We start from the raw sequence: 14,731 nt of genomic DNA, 5'->3' as shown, positions 1-14,731 counted from the left end.
AAGACATGGTGGGATAGCTCTCATGGTAAGTGTGCTCCAATGGAGGGATACAGGCTGTTCAGGAAAGATGGTTGGGAAGATGGGAAGGACAGGTTATACTCTATGCAAAGGAGCGGCTTGAATGCATGGAGCTTTGCCCTGGGGCACGTGACAAACCAGCAGAGAGCTTGTGGGTAAGGATCAGAGGACAGAGCAGCACTGGTGATGTTGAAATAGGTGTCTGATATGACCTCCTGATCAAGAAGAGGAGGCAGATGAAGCCTTCTTTAGGGAGCTAGAGAAAGTGTCATAAACACAAGCCTTGGTACTCATGCATGACTTTACCACACTGATATCTGCTGGAAGAGCAATATGGCTGGGCGCAAGAATCATAGGAAATTTCTGGAAAGTATTGAAGACAATTCTCTGACTATAGGAGATGCTCTGTTGGACCCGATACTCACAAACAAGGAAGAACTGGCTGAAGATATGAAGGTCAAGGATAGCCTTGGCTGTGGCAACCACGAGACTGTGGAGTTTAAGATCCTGAGGGAAGTGAGGGAGACGAAAAGCAGAATTAAAACCCTGAACTTCAGAAGAGCAGTTTTTGGCTTGTTCCGGGACCTATGTGGCAGGATCCCATGGGAAACTGCCTTAGAAGGCAAAAGGGTCCAGGAGAGCTGGCTAATCTTCAACAACAGCATTCTCAGAGTACAAGAATGGTCTGTTGTAACATATGGAAAGTTGAGGAAGCATGGCAGAAGTCACTAGTGGGTGAACATGGAGCTCCTCACTGAGCTCAAACACCAAAAGAAAACACACAGAAAGTGGAAGCAGGGACAGGCTACTTGGGAGGAATACAAAGACATTGCCTTCACTTGTAGAAATGGAGTTAGGAAAACCAAAGCTCAGCTGGAGCTGAAACTAGCAAGGGAGGTAAAAGGTAGTAAGAAAGGTTTCTGTAAGTACTCTGGCATCAAAACAAAAGCTAAGGGGATTGCATGCAAGGAGATGCTGAGAGAGATGGGTCTGTCAGCCTTAAGAAGAGAATGCTCAGGAGAAACTTTTTATTGCCATCCACATATACTTGACGAGACAATACAGAGAAGATGGAGCTAAGCTTTTCTCAAAGGTCCACAGTGATAGGAAAAGAGGCAACAGGCACAAGTTGCAACACAGGAAATTCTGATTAGATACTAAGAAAAAACAATTTTACCATGATACCATGATCAAACACTGGAACCAGGGACCAGAGAGGCTGTGGGATCTCCTTCCTTGGAGTTGTTCAAGACTGAACTAGACATGGCCATGAGCAACCTGATGTGATCAAATTTGCTTTGAGCAAGGGGGTTGGTCTAGGAAACTTCTGGAAGTACCTTCCAACCTGTATTATTCTACGATGCTATGAAAGTTTAAAAATGGAAAACTATCTAGTCAAAATATGCATACAACAATTGAAACCAAATGCTGGTATAGCTAAGGTGCACCTCCCAGAGGAAAAAAAAATGTGTTAGAATATCATCAAGATTTTTCCTTAGTTAGAAAGAGGGAAAGACTCCAATAAAATTCCTAAGACATTTTAGGCCATTGGCAGAATTGTATATCTTTCACTTCTCAACACTTTCTACGCACATTTGCCCAAAAAAGTTCTGCTTTTAGCTTTCACTATCAGGAAATCAGAGAGCAATAGAGAGGTCATCTTATTCCACATCTTAATATGAGTGGAACGAAGACAAGAACCAACTGACAATATCCTGAAAAGGAAAATCACTGAGGAGAGTGGTCTCCATTTATTATCCTTTTATAGTGCAGCTTTACTGACATGATTCCTTTCTATTAATCTCCAGTCATTACATAGAGAAAGCAGAAGACTGACAGACAGTTTAATGACCTGCTTCATCAGAAACAGCAGGATAAGCTGGTTTAATGTGTTTGCTCCTGTCAGGGAATGACTGGCTGACCAATGGATCACTGCTAGGCTAATAATCCCTGCTCTGCCTGCAAATACCCCAGCAACAACAACTGCACTTTTCTAATCAAGAAAGTAAAACAGATTTTAACATGTGTATTGCTGATTGAGTGACACCATCCTGTTCACTGACACCTGAATGATGTAGTCGCTCTACCTTTCCTCACGTCTTAACCTCTCACTGTGCTTTCCCTACCAGTTCTAATGCTTTCTCAGCCCCTCATGTGGCAGGAAATCCTGCTTCTTAACCTTCATTCTCATACCTTCAGGACACACCATGGTTTTTTTCTGTGTTGCTTTTTACCTGTCCCCAGAATAGAGTTTCCCAGATTGGCAAACCATTGGATACTTGGTGTCATAGTGATCTATTCCAGGCACTTACATAGTATCCTGATCTGAATGCAACAAGAAGTTCCTTTTCAGAAATCATCTAAACTTCATATTCTATAATCCTTTTAAAAGCCCTGGCAATATACGTTTACAACCTAAGGCCAATGATGCTGGAGCGGCTGCCAAAGAAGGCAGCTCCCCCCACAGCCAGGTAGGAGCTAAACCACTCTAGCATCTTTAGCAGGAGTCAAACCACGAGCAGCTACAGCCCCACTGGTCCCTGGAAAAACCTATGCTGACAGGACAGGAAGTTCACGATGTAGCAGCTAGTGCTGCCCATTGCCTTCATCAGGCCAGAGCAGAGTGACTGTAGCAAGTGTCCTGTGGGCAGGGCCTATATCAGGCCTGTGCCAATGAACAGCACACATGATAACCGCACCTAGAGGGAAGCGACCTATGGACCATCATGGGTTGTCATGAGGAGCCAGGTCATGCACAGAGTTGGACGTGGGTGTAGGAAGAAGTGGGGTCATGTACAGTGGGGAAGTGGGTTGTGAGTTGGCTCAGAGGATGATTTTTTTCACCTAAATTCTGGTATGTTTTGTTTCATTTATCTGAAGAATGAAGGACAATTAAGGTCACTCTTTTTTCAGGCCAGGATTGGAAAGAGAAATTTCAGCTAGTACTTTGGACTAGCTGACAGCTAGTCAGCTTTTCAGTGAATGTGTCAGTACCCACATTTCTGTATTTTTTTCTGTATTTGTGGAATAAAAAAAAGAAAGTTCTGCACATAACATAGGCACCACAATTAAACATTACGGCAATGGATCCTTGCCCTCTCTCTTGCTTAGAAAATATACGTCAATGGAGAACCATTTGTCTTTTTTCACACATTAATCATATTTGCATATTTGCATTTTGCTTGAAATATCTCAGGCAGATACTGTCCTTGGGACTTGAAGCAGTTAAGCCAGAAATGACAGTATCCTTCTGTCCAGGGTCATCAGAAGTTTTCCCAGATTCTGCCCTTGCAATGCAAACTGAACTGTGCAACAAGCAGCAAATCTTCATCTCAGAATATCTCAGGTTCATAGGAAGGTTGTGCTTTGTAGTAAAAACGTATACAACATGAACGACAGAGTTAATTTGTCTTCCTGTTGATGACTTACCCTTAAAGACCATAACAGTGTCCTCATAAAAAGGAACTCTGTTTTGTTAGCCTAAGAGCATTGTCTAAAGTGTACTGTATTGAATTCTCCTCAGTATACACATAGTGCTTGTAAAATGCAATCTGCAAAGAAGATAGCTACCAGTAAGCTTACCTTCACCACTGTCCTTTTCTCTTTCTTCTCACTGATGTTTAAAAACTCAATTTGCCTTTATTCTTAAATGGCAGATTTTTAGCAAAATTATTTTGCAACAAGGGCTTTGAGTGAAGTCTGCTCAGGAAGTTTATATGGGTCCATACCTCCAACCAGTTACAACTTAAGGTGACAAAAGAATTGATAAAGACAGAGGTCTTCTATTTTTTCCCCTTCCCCACCCTAATTTAAAACCAATTTCTCTGCCAACCACTTGCCTCTGCTAACAGTAAATCATACAAGAACTTGCTTGAAATATGCAGAATGCATCTGCACAGGAGTATTATCATTCAAGCACCTCTGCAACAGATTTCTTTCACTGCAAAGCTAGCTCCGAAAAAAAATACCTTTCTGTTTAATGATTCTTTTATGGATAAAAGATAGCAAAGCATTTTGTTAGAAATAAAGTACTGGGGTTCATATGTTGACATGGTCCTGCAGTCTTGCGCTTATCTAGAGATGCCCAACCTGGCTTCTGGAAACTGATATATTAGTGTGGTCAGTGTCTCGCTCAAGACACAAAACTGATACAGAAGACCTGTTCTGTAAGCCATAATTCATACTAATCTGCAAAAGACTATGGAGTGGTGCAGAGCCTGTCCTCATGGAGATATAGATGCATATGTATATATGTATACATATATATATGTATATGTACACATATACACACTCACCACACATAAACCCTCTTCATGAACACAGGTAACAACAGAATAAATATATATGTATACATTAATAATAAATAGAAAACACAATCACTCCAAGTGCTTCTACCTTGGACTGAGGTATACGGTGATACCTTCTTCTCATGCTATAATGAATTTCATAAAAATATAGCAGTCAAATTCAGCACACACCAACACCAGCAAACAAGTAATTGCTTCTCGCCGTGGTCTATCACAACAGTATTTTTTTATGAGGAACTCTAAAACGTATCCATACAATAAGCAGCCATGAAAAGATAGTTTTGTATATGAAAGAGCAGCATATTAGAGAGAAACTTGTGTAACAGCAAATGTTTATTCTCCTGCTGTTATAAACACACACAAAAACGTTTCTAGCGAAGAAGCCTGGAGAGGAAATACTGCAGCTTAGTGCATAAGTAAATAGAAAGAGCCAGCAGCACCACCTGGTGTTCTTTCCAAATCCCCAGAGAAGCACTTTGTCCTCACGTTCTCCGGGGCACTGCTCTGCTCACCAAAGCCATAACCACAAGGTTTAGTTGTGTTAAATCCAAACTCCTTAGGAAATAATAAACCCACTGTGTGCCATAGGAATGTATGGTCCATGATGAAAAATCTCTAGCCAGTTTATATTTAAAGAGTATTGTCAAGATATTTTGCTTTGCATAGCTACAATTACTAAATTGAAATAGGAGTTGCAGTCCCAAAGCATGAAAGAAGCAAAGAGCTCCAACCCCTAGTTTCAGATGTGACTAACAAATTCTGCTTAGAGCAGGATGTATCAGTTTGGGCTTAGGCATCAGTGGACACATGACTTTTGTCCCGTCCCCCCTTAAGTATGTGCAGAATTAGCTCACTTGCTACAACAGTGGGCTGGGTGAGTCTGTCTGCTTTTGAAAACAGTCTGAGGCTTGTTTGGAAATCTCCCTATCACCCGCCTCCTGTTTCTGGAACAATATTTCCTTATATATTAAACTAAGATTACATTTTGTAACTTGAGATACTACCTTTGATGGGAAGCCCTACTTAAAAACTAAATCAAACCTTGGGATAAAAAAATAAATTAATACATTTTCATTGCATATTAGAAAAATATGCATTGGCATTTAAAAAGAACAGTTGGCCCTTGTGTTTAAAAATAGCTTTCTAGAAATAGATTTCTTCACAGCTCAGAAAGAAAGATACCTGATGGTCAATTCAATTTTTCTCCTGTCACATTCTCAGCAAGTAACAGCATGTAGACCTAGAGTGGGCAAATGCTCTTGGCACAAATGTGCTTATTCACAAGCAAATATGCTTGTTCATAAGTCACTTTGCTCCTTCACACATGAATATTCGAGCCAAAAATGTAGGAATTTAGATCAAACAAGTTTGATTCAGCAAATAGGTGCATGAATACATGCTTCCAGCTACAACAGGGCTGTAGATAGCTTGCAGCTGGTCCTGCAAAAGGCAACTGTGCAAATTCTTAACAACCGCAACATTACAGACACTCACTCTGGATTGTGGGTTTTGAAATGATTTTTAAGTCAGCACTCTGCAATAGTTTTAAAATACTGTAGAAGTTTGATAGGCGGGAAGAAAACAAACCTTAATCAATCCCTTAGCCCCAGAATCCCCCTTTACCCTTACTTAGAGAAGAAATGGCAAGAAACACAAGGAAAGCATTAAGCACTAAGTATCTGCAAACATATAGTTTGAGTTTTGAGAACCAATGCCGTCCATCTGCAGTTGTGTTGTAGGACTTACTGTGGGGTACGGGTGTGAGCAGAACACAGTATATTTCCGAATGATGCCATTTAACTTAAGGGGAGGGAGCCAGGACACAAAGACAGTGGAGGCTGAAGCCGCAGCTGCTTTAACACCAGCAGGAGGACCTGGAACTGGAAAAGCAACACATTTAATGGTTAGAGTGGACTAACTCTAACTTTGTCATCCTAGTGTAATGGAAGAACAAAAAAGAAAAGACAAGCCTGCTACTTTGGTAACCCAGCCTGTTTGGAACAAGGCAGAAAATCTGCATTAGGAATAAGGAGAGGATTTGGAAAGGGTTTGGAGGGCTGTGCTCCCATCCACAGCAGGGGAAAGGCTCTGCTTTAGAAGGTCCCAAAGCAGTAGCTATGACTGGCTAGGATGAATGGTGCTCCCCAGTTAAACTTTTGTGAAAAATCACCCACAGCCCACATGCATGAAAATATGTCAGCTGTGGCCAGTGGAAATAGCCAAACAATAAATTATTACAAATGTTAGACTGATTTTGAAGACATAACACAGGCCAAATGATAATTCTCTGCATACATAATATGCATTTGAACAGTTTAATGGCCATACACAGTATAGCTGTGAATTTAATGAACTGGAGAGCAAATGAGCTGTAGTCCCATGCAATTAGCACTGCCTGATGTGACCCAGGTATTTCTAGCAGTGTGATGTGTGAGCAGACATATGGCTACACAGTCTCCTTTCCCCCAGCCTTGCCCTCAAGAGCTCAGAGCTGTATCTGGCACTGCAGTATATGAACACATATTTATTTCTCTAATTACAGTAGCTATTTATATAAGCTATCAAAAACTGTCATAGAAAAAGAGAGAAAAAAACCCTCTTTAAAACCACATGCAAAAAAACTTAAGCCAGGAAATGCTAAAATCTTGGTACATAATCTTAGCTGCATCTCTTCAAGCACTTGCATCTTGAGAAAGACTTTAATTACATGAGCATATGTTATTTTTCAAACACACATTATACTGTATAATATTCTCCAACTTCAGAGGTGTTTTTTTACTAACATGAAAAAATTCCTGCATGCTAGATTATCTATAAATATCGCAAACACATAAGCTTGTATTTACATAAAAAAGCATGGGCTATTTTTAGAATTAGACTAAGCTCATTTAAAGTTTTCTGAAGAACCAAATTTTGTCAACAGGAAAATATCTTCAGAGACAGGGTAATTTAAAAGCACATAAATAAAAATAATTTGAAAATTATTTGCAATATTGCACATGGAGAATATTTGTGTTAAATTATTACAGTCTCTATAGGTATGCTGTATTAAAAATGACTACATATGGTATTAAAGGCAAAATGAAATATTTTGATGGATTCTGTTTTCTGCAGAACTTTTAGTTCATGAGGAATTTCATATTTTTGTCTAATTTCAAGGAAAAACAATCAAAAATGTTAGAATTTCCAGTAAAATGACAGTTCCAGTGCTTTAGCAGCTCTCTTAACTCTCTTAACAGAAAACTTTTATTGCCTAATAAATACAGACAAACCCTTGTCCAGCAAACTGATCTTCATAGATGGATCCTTAATCTTAGTTCTACCTCATTTAAATAGGTAGACATTATGGTGGTACAAGAATCTGCCTATAGAGAGAAGCCAGACAGTCTGGGACCTAAACTTGCTTGGCTTTGTAGCTAACTACTTCAGACAGAAAAAGCATCTACGGAGAATTTCAATTTTATATCTGTACAGATAGTACTGGAAGATGTAAGAAAACTGATAGATAAGCATCACTAAGTGCAACATTTCTCAATATGCATTTTCTATTTATAGTGTGTTGAGAAAGCTAATAAGGCATCAAGTGAGAATGTCATGATTATAATTGCATGCAAACCCAGCCCCTTGCTGCAAAGCAGCTAATTCAGTTAGCAAGTTCTATCCAGTGCTGAGTAAATATTGATGCTTGACAGCATTCAACTTGTTATTTATACTCAACTCATTAGAAATACTATTTGCTACTGCTGCTGAACAGTGAAAGTTAGCTCTCCAGGGTAATTACTTAACCCACAGGAGGATTCCTTTACGGTTAGTAATGTTTTCTGGAAATCACTGCAAACAGATGTATGAGGTTAAAGTAATTTATTGTTAAATTAGGGTGTGATCTATAGGGACAGATTCTGATGGTAATCGGTCACGGCTGTCAGCTGTTGAGGGATTAACTCAGAATTCATCTAGCATTTTCCAGTCAACGGACATATGTGGAAAATATTACTTGTCATTGGACTGCTGTATTTCTGTCCAGTATACAGACCAGCAGAGAGAGGGACTAGAAAGGAAGTCAAGAAGTCACCTAGTCAAATTTCTGAATATTTTTTAATCCAAGGACCCCACAACATTTTCAGTGGGGGGAGGCAAAATTAGGCAACATCTTTTGCAGTGCTACCAAAATGACTCTGAATGTCCATTTATTACTTTTCTTTTTGCTACATTGCCTTTGTTTACTGGGTTGCACATGTGGAAAAGAATGCGTGTGAGGAAGTATTTACATTTTCTTGGCAAGAATTACGCAGACTGTCATCTGATGTCAGACCGCCACCGTCCTGTGTCCAGAGAGTAAATGCACTGGCTCAAATTCATTCCCTGGACCAAGACAAGATTATTCTAACTTATCTCAGTATTAACCGGAACATTTATTGCTAAACATGGATTCCTCAAATATTCTGAAGAAGTTGGGGGGGCGGGGGGAGGCAATGTGGTGCCTGCCTTGTCTTGGCGAAGAAAGATCTCAGTCTGACCATGCTGGCACAAGATAGTTACAAAATATGCATATCTTCCACTGTCATCACATTCTGTAGCCTTACAAGCTTCAGTTATTACATGACACCAATATCACAAGAACTGGACTGTCTTGCTGAATTCTCCAGGCATCTCACTTAGAACACCAATTCCTACAGATCTTCATAAAGACAAATAAACATGCACTATTTCATAGAGTCTTTTTTCCATAATCATCAGTGCTACAACAATGGTAAGAAGCTTGAGGAAAACCAAGGCTTAGCACAGAGAACTGAGAACTGCTTCTAGCAGTCTGTGGGACTTTCTAGGGATCAGATTTGGCAAATTTAAGATCAAAGATGGCCTCATTCTCCAGCTAGCAAGGCTTTAAAAGATACAGAAATAGCATGCTGCTTTCATGTGGAGGAGAACACTTTGTATTCTTGACACTGTAAATGAAATGCTAACACAGAGAAGGCATTGATACGACTAGTCTGCGAAATGGCATTTAGAAGTGCAGGATCATGGGGAGGAGCTCTATGAACTTCCTCGTTCCCTTTTTCATAAGCAGTGAGATTATCACCATTTTTCTTCACAGCACTGAACAGTATGGAGGCAAATACACTGAGTGTAGTACATTTAAAAGCGGTATCACCTATACATCAGAAAACAGAACCCTGTTCCATAACAGGTTTTCAATTCTGCACTGTACAAGACTGTCCTATCCTATTGACAGGTACATTTATGAAAAACAACACAAAATAAACCCCTGACCACTGCCAGTGATGCCTTTGTTCATGTAAATATCCCATCCCACCTCTGCTAGCCAAAATACATTTACAGGTACTGTCCACCCATAATTCACACCAAGCTGGCCTCCTGTTAATTAGATCATTTCTACCAAATTCTGCCAGGTTCACGTGGGGAACATTTATTCTTCTGAATCTTCTCCGCTTATTCAAAAGGTAAAATTGGAGATCTCTGACAAAATGTTTTAAGGGTCATCAAGGGCAATTTGCCAACAGAGCGTCCAGGTTTAAGCCATTTAAGTCTTTCAGGACAGAAATGAACTACACTGCCATTCTTACCATTTGAAAGAGCCTAAGCAGAGCTCTACTCCAAAGCTTACTGAACACACTCTTGATCGGATTTATGCTCATTGCTTTTAGAATAAACATAAAGCTTGGTCAGATAGTATCCGTATATCTATCCCTCTCATGCCAATCACCAGGAAGCTTAGAGTCCAGGGAGAGAAAAGAGAGGAGGAAAACCTCTCTGGATTCAGGCACAGTCTTACAATGAGGCTGGGAAAGGGGGTTAGTGATCCTCCTTCCTCCCTCCAGCTAGTCCCCTCCTGTTTCCTTGCTGCAGCTTTCCCCATGCTCTGAAAGCCTAAGGAGAACTGGAAAATCAGCACGGCTACACTGAGCAGGAGAAATCTTCTTCTGTGATATACAAACAGCATTTTGTGCGTAAGAATGGATTTTCTAAGAAGAATTTAAAATGAGAGAGAAATACAATTTCCAGCATCATACAAGTCCCAGAAATCTCTGCCAATTGCTAAGCAAAAGCAGCCACACCAGGCCAAATTGCCAAGAGGTAGGAAGCTTTCCCTGGAAGTGGGGTCCAAGCAGCCGCATCCTCAGTTGGTCAGTTCTGCCCAAGACCCAGGGCGCTGCTGCCAGCCGAGGTGCTGGGTAGTTTGTCTGGCTTTGTGAGGGGAGCAGATTCATTGTTTCAATTACAGTTTTATAATATCACATTTCCAGCACAGAAACAGAGGGGGAATACGTCAACCCCCATTGCTACCAAGTGATGTAGCTTTTGAAATTGTACTTGGAACCCAGCAAGCAAGAGAATTTGAAGAATGATTTTAATTTTTTTAATTTTTAAAATTTTTAAAATAAGTCCTCAGATAAAGAAGAGAATCAGCTTAAGAGAAACTCTATGTAAAGTGGAAAGGATAAGGGACAAAAAATGCAATGAATTCTTAAAACTCGATGTTCCTGCTTCACTTATCTTTCTGCCAAGAAGACCACTGAGAGGAGCAGTTTCTTTTTCTGAAGGCTCATTGAAAAAAAAGGCTAAGCAAAAACCCTAAATGCGATCACTTTGAAAAGAAAGCTCATTTCCTATTATTTGCTAGAATTGTTCCTCTTTCCTAAGCTGAACAGCAGTGGTGTCTGACCTCTGGTGTCTAAAATCAGTATCAAACATTACAAGAAATTGAAGCATCAGCTCATTTCATCCAAGCAGACTGCTTTACTCCCTGGGATACTGTTTTCTTTTGTCACATTGGAGACAAAAGTTTTGCTTACTTCAGGCCTGCTAAAGAAATTTTGGGCTGATGTCTCTGAGCTGAACACCAACAGGGACGTGACAGGAGGCCACCATCTGCCTTTCAACAGTGATAATGGAACATGCTGCACCATTGATTTTGCAAAGAAAAGTTTCTGCTAATGTAAAAGTAATGAAAAAAGAAGAAGAAATCAGTGGCATGGTATGGCCCCACAGTAATAAAGATGTGGAGGACTTGGCAGCCATTTAAAAATACCTCAGATTTTATTACAGGAGAGAGGAATACCTTGTGTCATAATTTTAACTAGCGAAGCTCTGGGAGCAGGATATGAGGTATCCAGATCAAAGCTCTGTTAAGATTGTAAGTATTTGTATTCCACATGCTGGGAGGGTATTCAAACTAACTTTATAGCAGGATCTTTTAGCTGCACTGAAACTAGGTATACTGAATTATCCTCTGCAGGACCCTCTTTTCCTTACAAGATTACAGAAGAAATGTCTCTTCTTTCTGAGGAATGAGACACCTGTTAGATGCATATAGTTTGGCAATGTGAGTACCCTTTTCCAGTCTAACTTCCATAGCCTTCAAGAGGTTTAGACCTGGGACTTTGGTTTGGGCTTATTTTTAGCTGCAGCTCTTTATGTATTCCACTCCAAACCTTTAATGCCCTTAATAAAAAGCTGTGAAGCTGGTTTGAAACATGAAATCATTGTATCTTCTGGAAATAGCTTTCAGTTAGTCTTCTGGACAAAAGATTTAACCAGTGGGACCACTGCGAGGCATCACAGAACATCTGAAAAGGTTAGTTGCACAGGCTCAGGGTGAGTTATTGCTGAACTGCTCTGTGGCTTCATTGCCAGGAGGATTAAAGATGACAGATGAGCCTCTGCACCGCAGCCAAACACACTCAGAACCTATGTGTTTCCTAGATGTCAGGGCCTGTCTGGTCTCAGAAACAGAGAGAGCAAAAGAGCCACCAAGAATTAGGGAGAAGCAAATGAGGCAGAAGTAGGTTAGGGGAAAAAAAAAAAAAAGATCTGGGGCTTCCAGTATTTCAGAACTGATGCAAATTGGAGAAAGACCAGAGGAGATGAGAGTGCACATGTGGTAGGGATAGGGAGCAATGAACACAGTAACCCCTCAAATAGGAAATACTGTTATAAAGCAGCAAGTGATCCATTGATCTCCCTGTCCAGTGGCAGCAGGGCAGATGAAAACACTCAGCCCACTTTGCAGCAAAGAAGATTGCATTATGGTGGATCCTTAAACACTGGTACAGGTTACCTAGGGATGCTACAGAGTTCCCATACCCGGAAGTTTTGGAGAAAAAGTTAACAAACATCAGCCAACAACTGCCTAGACATATCTGATCCCCTTTAGAGCAGGAAGATGGGTTTGGTCAAGTATCAGCAATCTTTCAGGAGCAATACATGGGTATTTTGCTGTTCCCAGTGAGAGACAGATGTACTGCTGGCATGGCTTCTACCATCTGATCAATCCCAAAACTGAAGGAACCTCACACAGAGACAAAATGTCACCTGCATCCAGGCAAGTTTCCTTAGCTTATGGTTCCGTTGAAGTTTTTGACTCAAGAGGAGCCTGGGCATGACGTTCCCAAATAGCCCTCATGACTTTTTTGGCATGTGTGCTGTGAAGTACAGACTCTGGGGGTCAGGGGTAGTCTCTACAGCTTGGCTTTTGGAGGATTTCTAGGAGTGCATTTCTGATTGTCCCTGGTGATTTGGCACTGACTGCATGTTGTGTAGTCTTAGACCAGCAAACACATTCTTGCCATCATCGGAGGTGCTCTGACATGATTTCTGCCTTCCCGAGACTGGATTGCTCCTGAGTTCCTGGAGCAGTGTGGGACAATCTCCCTGTCTGCCTATGGTTTAAATCCCAAGTGCAAAGGCTCTGGGGTGACAGCCATTGTATCCAGAGAGCATTAGAGAAACATAGCCACATTGGGATCTACATGCAAAAAGTAATTTGAAAGTGCAGCAGGTGATCTTGCAATTCTCCATTATTTTTTCGATTTTTCTTTAAGATAAAACCACCGTAGCTCCAGGCATTAGGTGTTTCAAGAACATCTGACTCAAGCCTCAGGTAGTCCAAAGTAGTTAAAAGACATCAGGGTAGATCTGAATGACCAGTGGATGATTCAGTGTTTAGGATACATATGTCTATGGCTGAGCTCATTGTCCTTGGCAGTTTCAGAATGGGTGCAGTATCTTGAGACAGGTTTAGACAGAGCAATTATTGCAAGCTGATTCAGGATCTCAGTGATTCGTACTTCTACGGAGCTCTGGAAGCAGACCTACATTCATTACATTACTATACGCCTAAATTTCCTCATATTTCTTAGTTATAAGGCATTCACTTATTTTTTTGCTGTGAATACAACTTTGATCAAAGTAATGGAAAGTATTAAGAACATTCTGAAAACATAACAAAGAACAAATAGGATCATTGATAACGTAAGAAAAAAGGTTCGAAGTTCTATTCTCATTTACACTGCATTCCCTGGGCACAACTACAGCTGTGGCCAGGTGACCTTACAACAGATGTAAATTTTACAATGAGTCCTTTAATATTTTATTGGAAAAAAATCATAATATTCATCAAGTCAGTTAATCTACTGAACCAACTCCCTTAGGCACTTTTGTAAATCTCATTACAAATGAAAAAATTGACAAATATATTCATATATTCATGAGTGACCCGTAAACTGGAGGAGTAACAAAGAAAAATCCATTGATTAATTTCCTTGAAAAAATATTGCATAATTCACAGGAGAATTTACTAATCAAACATTATTTATGTAACTCCATTCCTAAGACTATGGGAATTTTTATTTCTGCCAAGAAACTTAACTTCTGAACTCCTTAACTACTTAACTACTAGCATCCAGATTTTCAAAAGTGTTTAGGGATTTAAAGATGCAGTTGGGCATCTTGTGAGACTTTTAAAGGCATCTCATGAGATTTTCAAAGGCATCTGAACAGCTTAGGGGCAAAACTCCCACTGAATTTGAAATTCTGGTCCTTGAAAACTAGTCCACTATGTGGCATTCTACTAAGGCAGCCTGAAATGATTCCCAAGTTGAAGTTATAAAAAAGTGCTTATGAAACCCCTTTTTTCTTCACGTGGTTAAAAATTTCTTAAACTTTCAGCACTAGGGCTTAAATTTTCCATGGTTGGTCTGTGACCAAAGGCAAGACATTTCTGTTGCCATTTTCTTTTTGAAGGAAGAGCTTTTTGGAGAATTCTTTTTTCACACTGAAGAAAATCTTCTTAGAAACATACAAGTTACAAAAGAGCATCCTGAAGTACTCTCTTCTCTTTTCCCCATTTTCAATCACTTTGAAAGAATTAACTCAAAACTCTCAAAAACTCCCAAATAAGATTCTGAAGTATTTGAAAACAAAAATGAAAAAAAGACAAACTTGCTTAGATCATTAGAGTTACCTACAAGCTTCCAGACTAACCAGAATTGGAGTCTTGGAAACACTCAGATTATATCAAAGCTGTGGGCATGCACTCCTCTCCATGTTCTCCTAACGCGAGGCCTTCAGACAAAAATCTCACTCTGTATGCTCGTGTACAGTAT

At 40.1% G+C, this 14,731-nt stretch overlaps 1 protein-coding gene across 1 annotated transcript in view; it reads right to left on the bottom strand.

Moving 5' to 3' along the window:
• The window catches only part of DSCAM (DS cell adhesion molecule), a 405,855-nt gene that overhangs the window by 70,311 nt on the left and 320,813 nt on the right, over positions 1–14,731 (bottom strand). Inside the window, exon 18 of the mRNA XM_013955244.2 lies at positions 6,072–6,205. Within this exon, the coding sequence (XP_013810698.2) occupies positions 6,072–6,205 (134 nt within the window). The remainder of the gene's footprint in view (positions 1–6,071; positions 6,206–14,731) is intronic.

The sequence above is a fragment of the Apteryx mantelli genome, chromosome 1, assembly GCF_036417845.1.
Source record: "Apteryx mantelli isolate bAptMan1 chromosome 1, bAptMan1.hap1, whole genome shotgun sequence".
NCBI classification, from domain to species: Eukaryota; Metazoa; Chordata; class Aves; order Apterygiformes; family Apterygidae; genus Apteryx; species Apteryx mantelli.
This window is presented reverse-complemented; position numbering and strand designations above follow the sequence as displayed.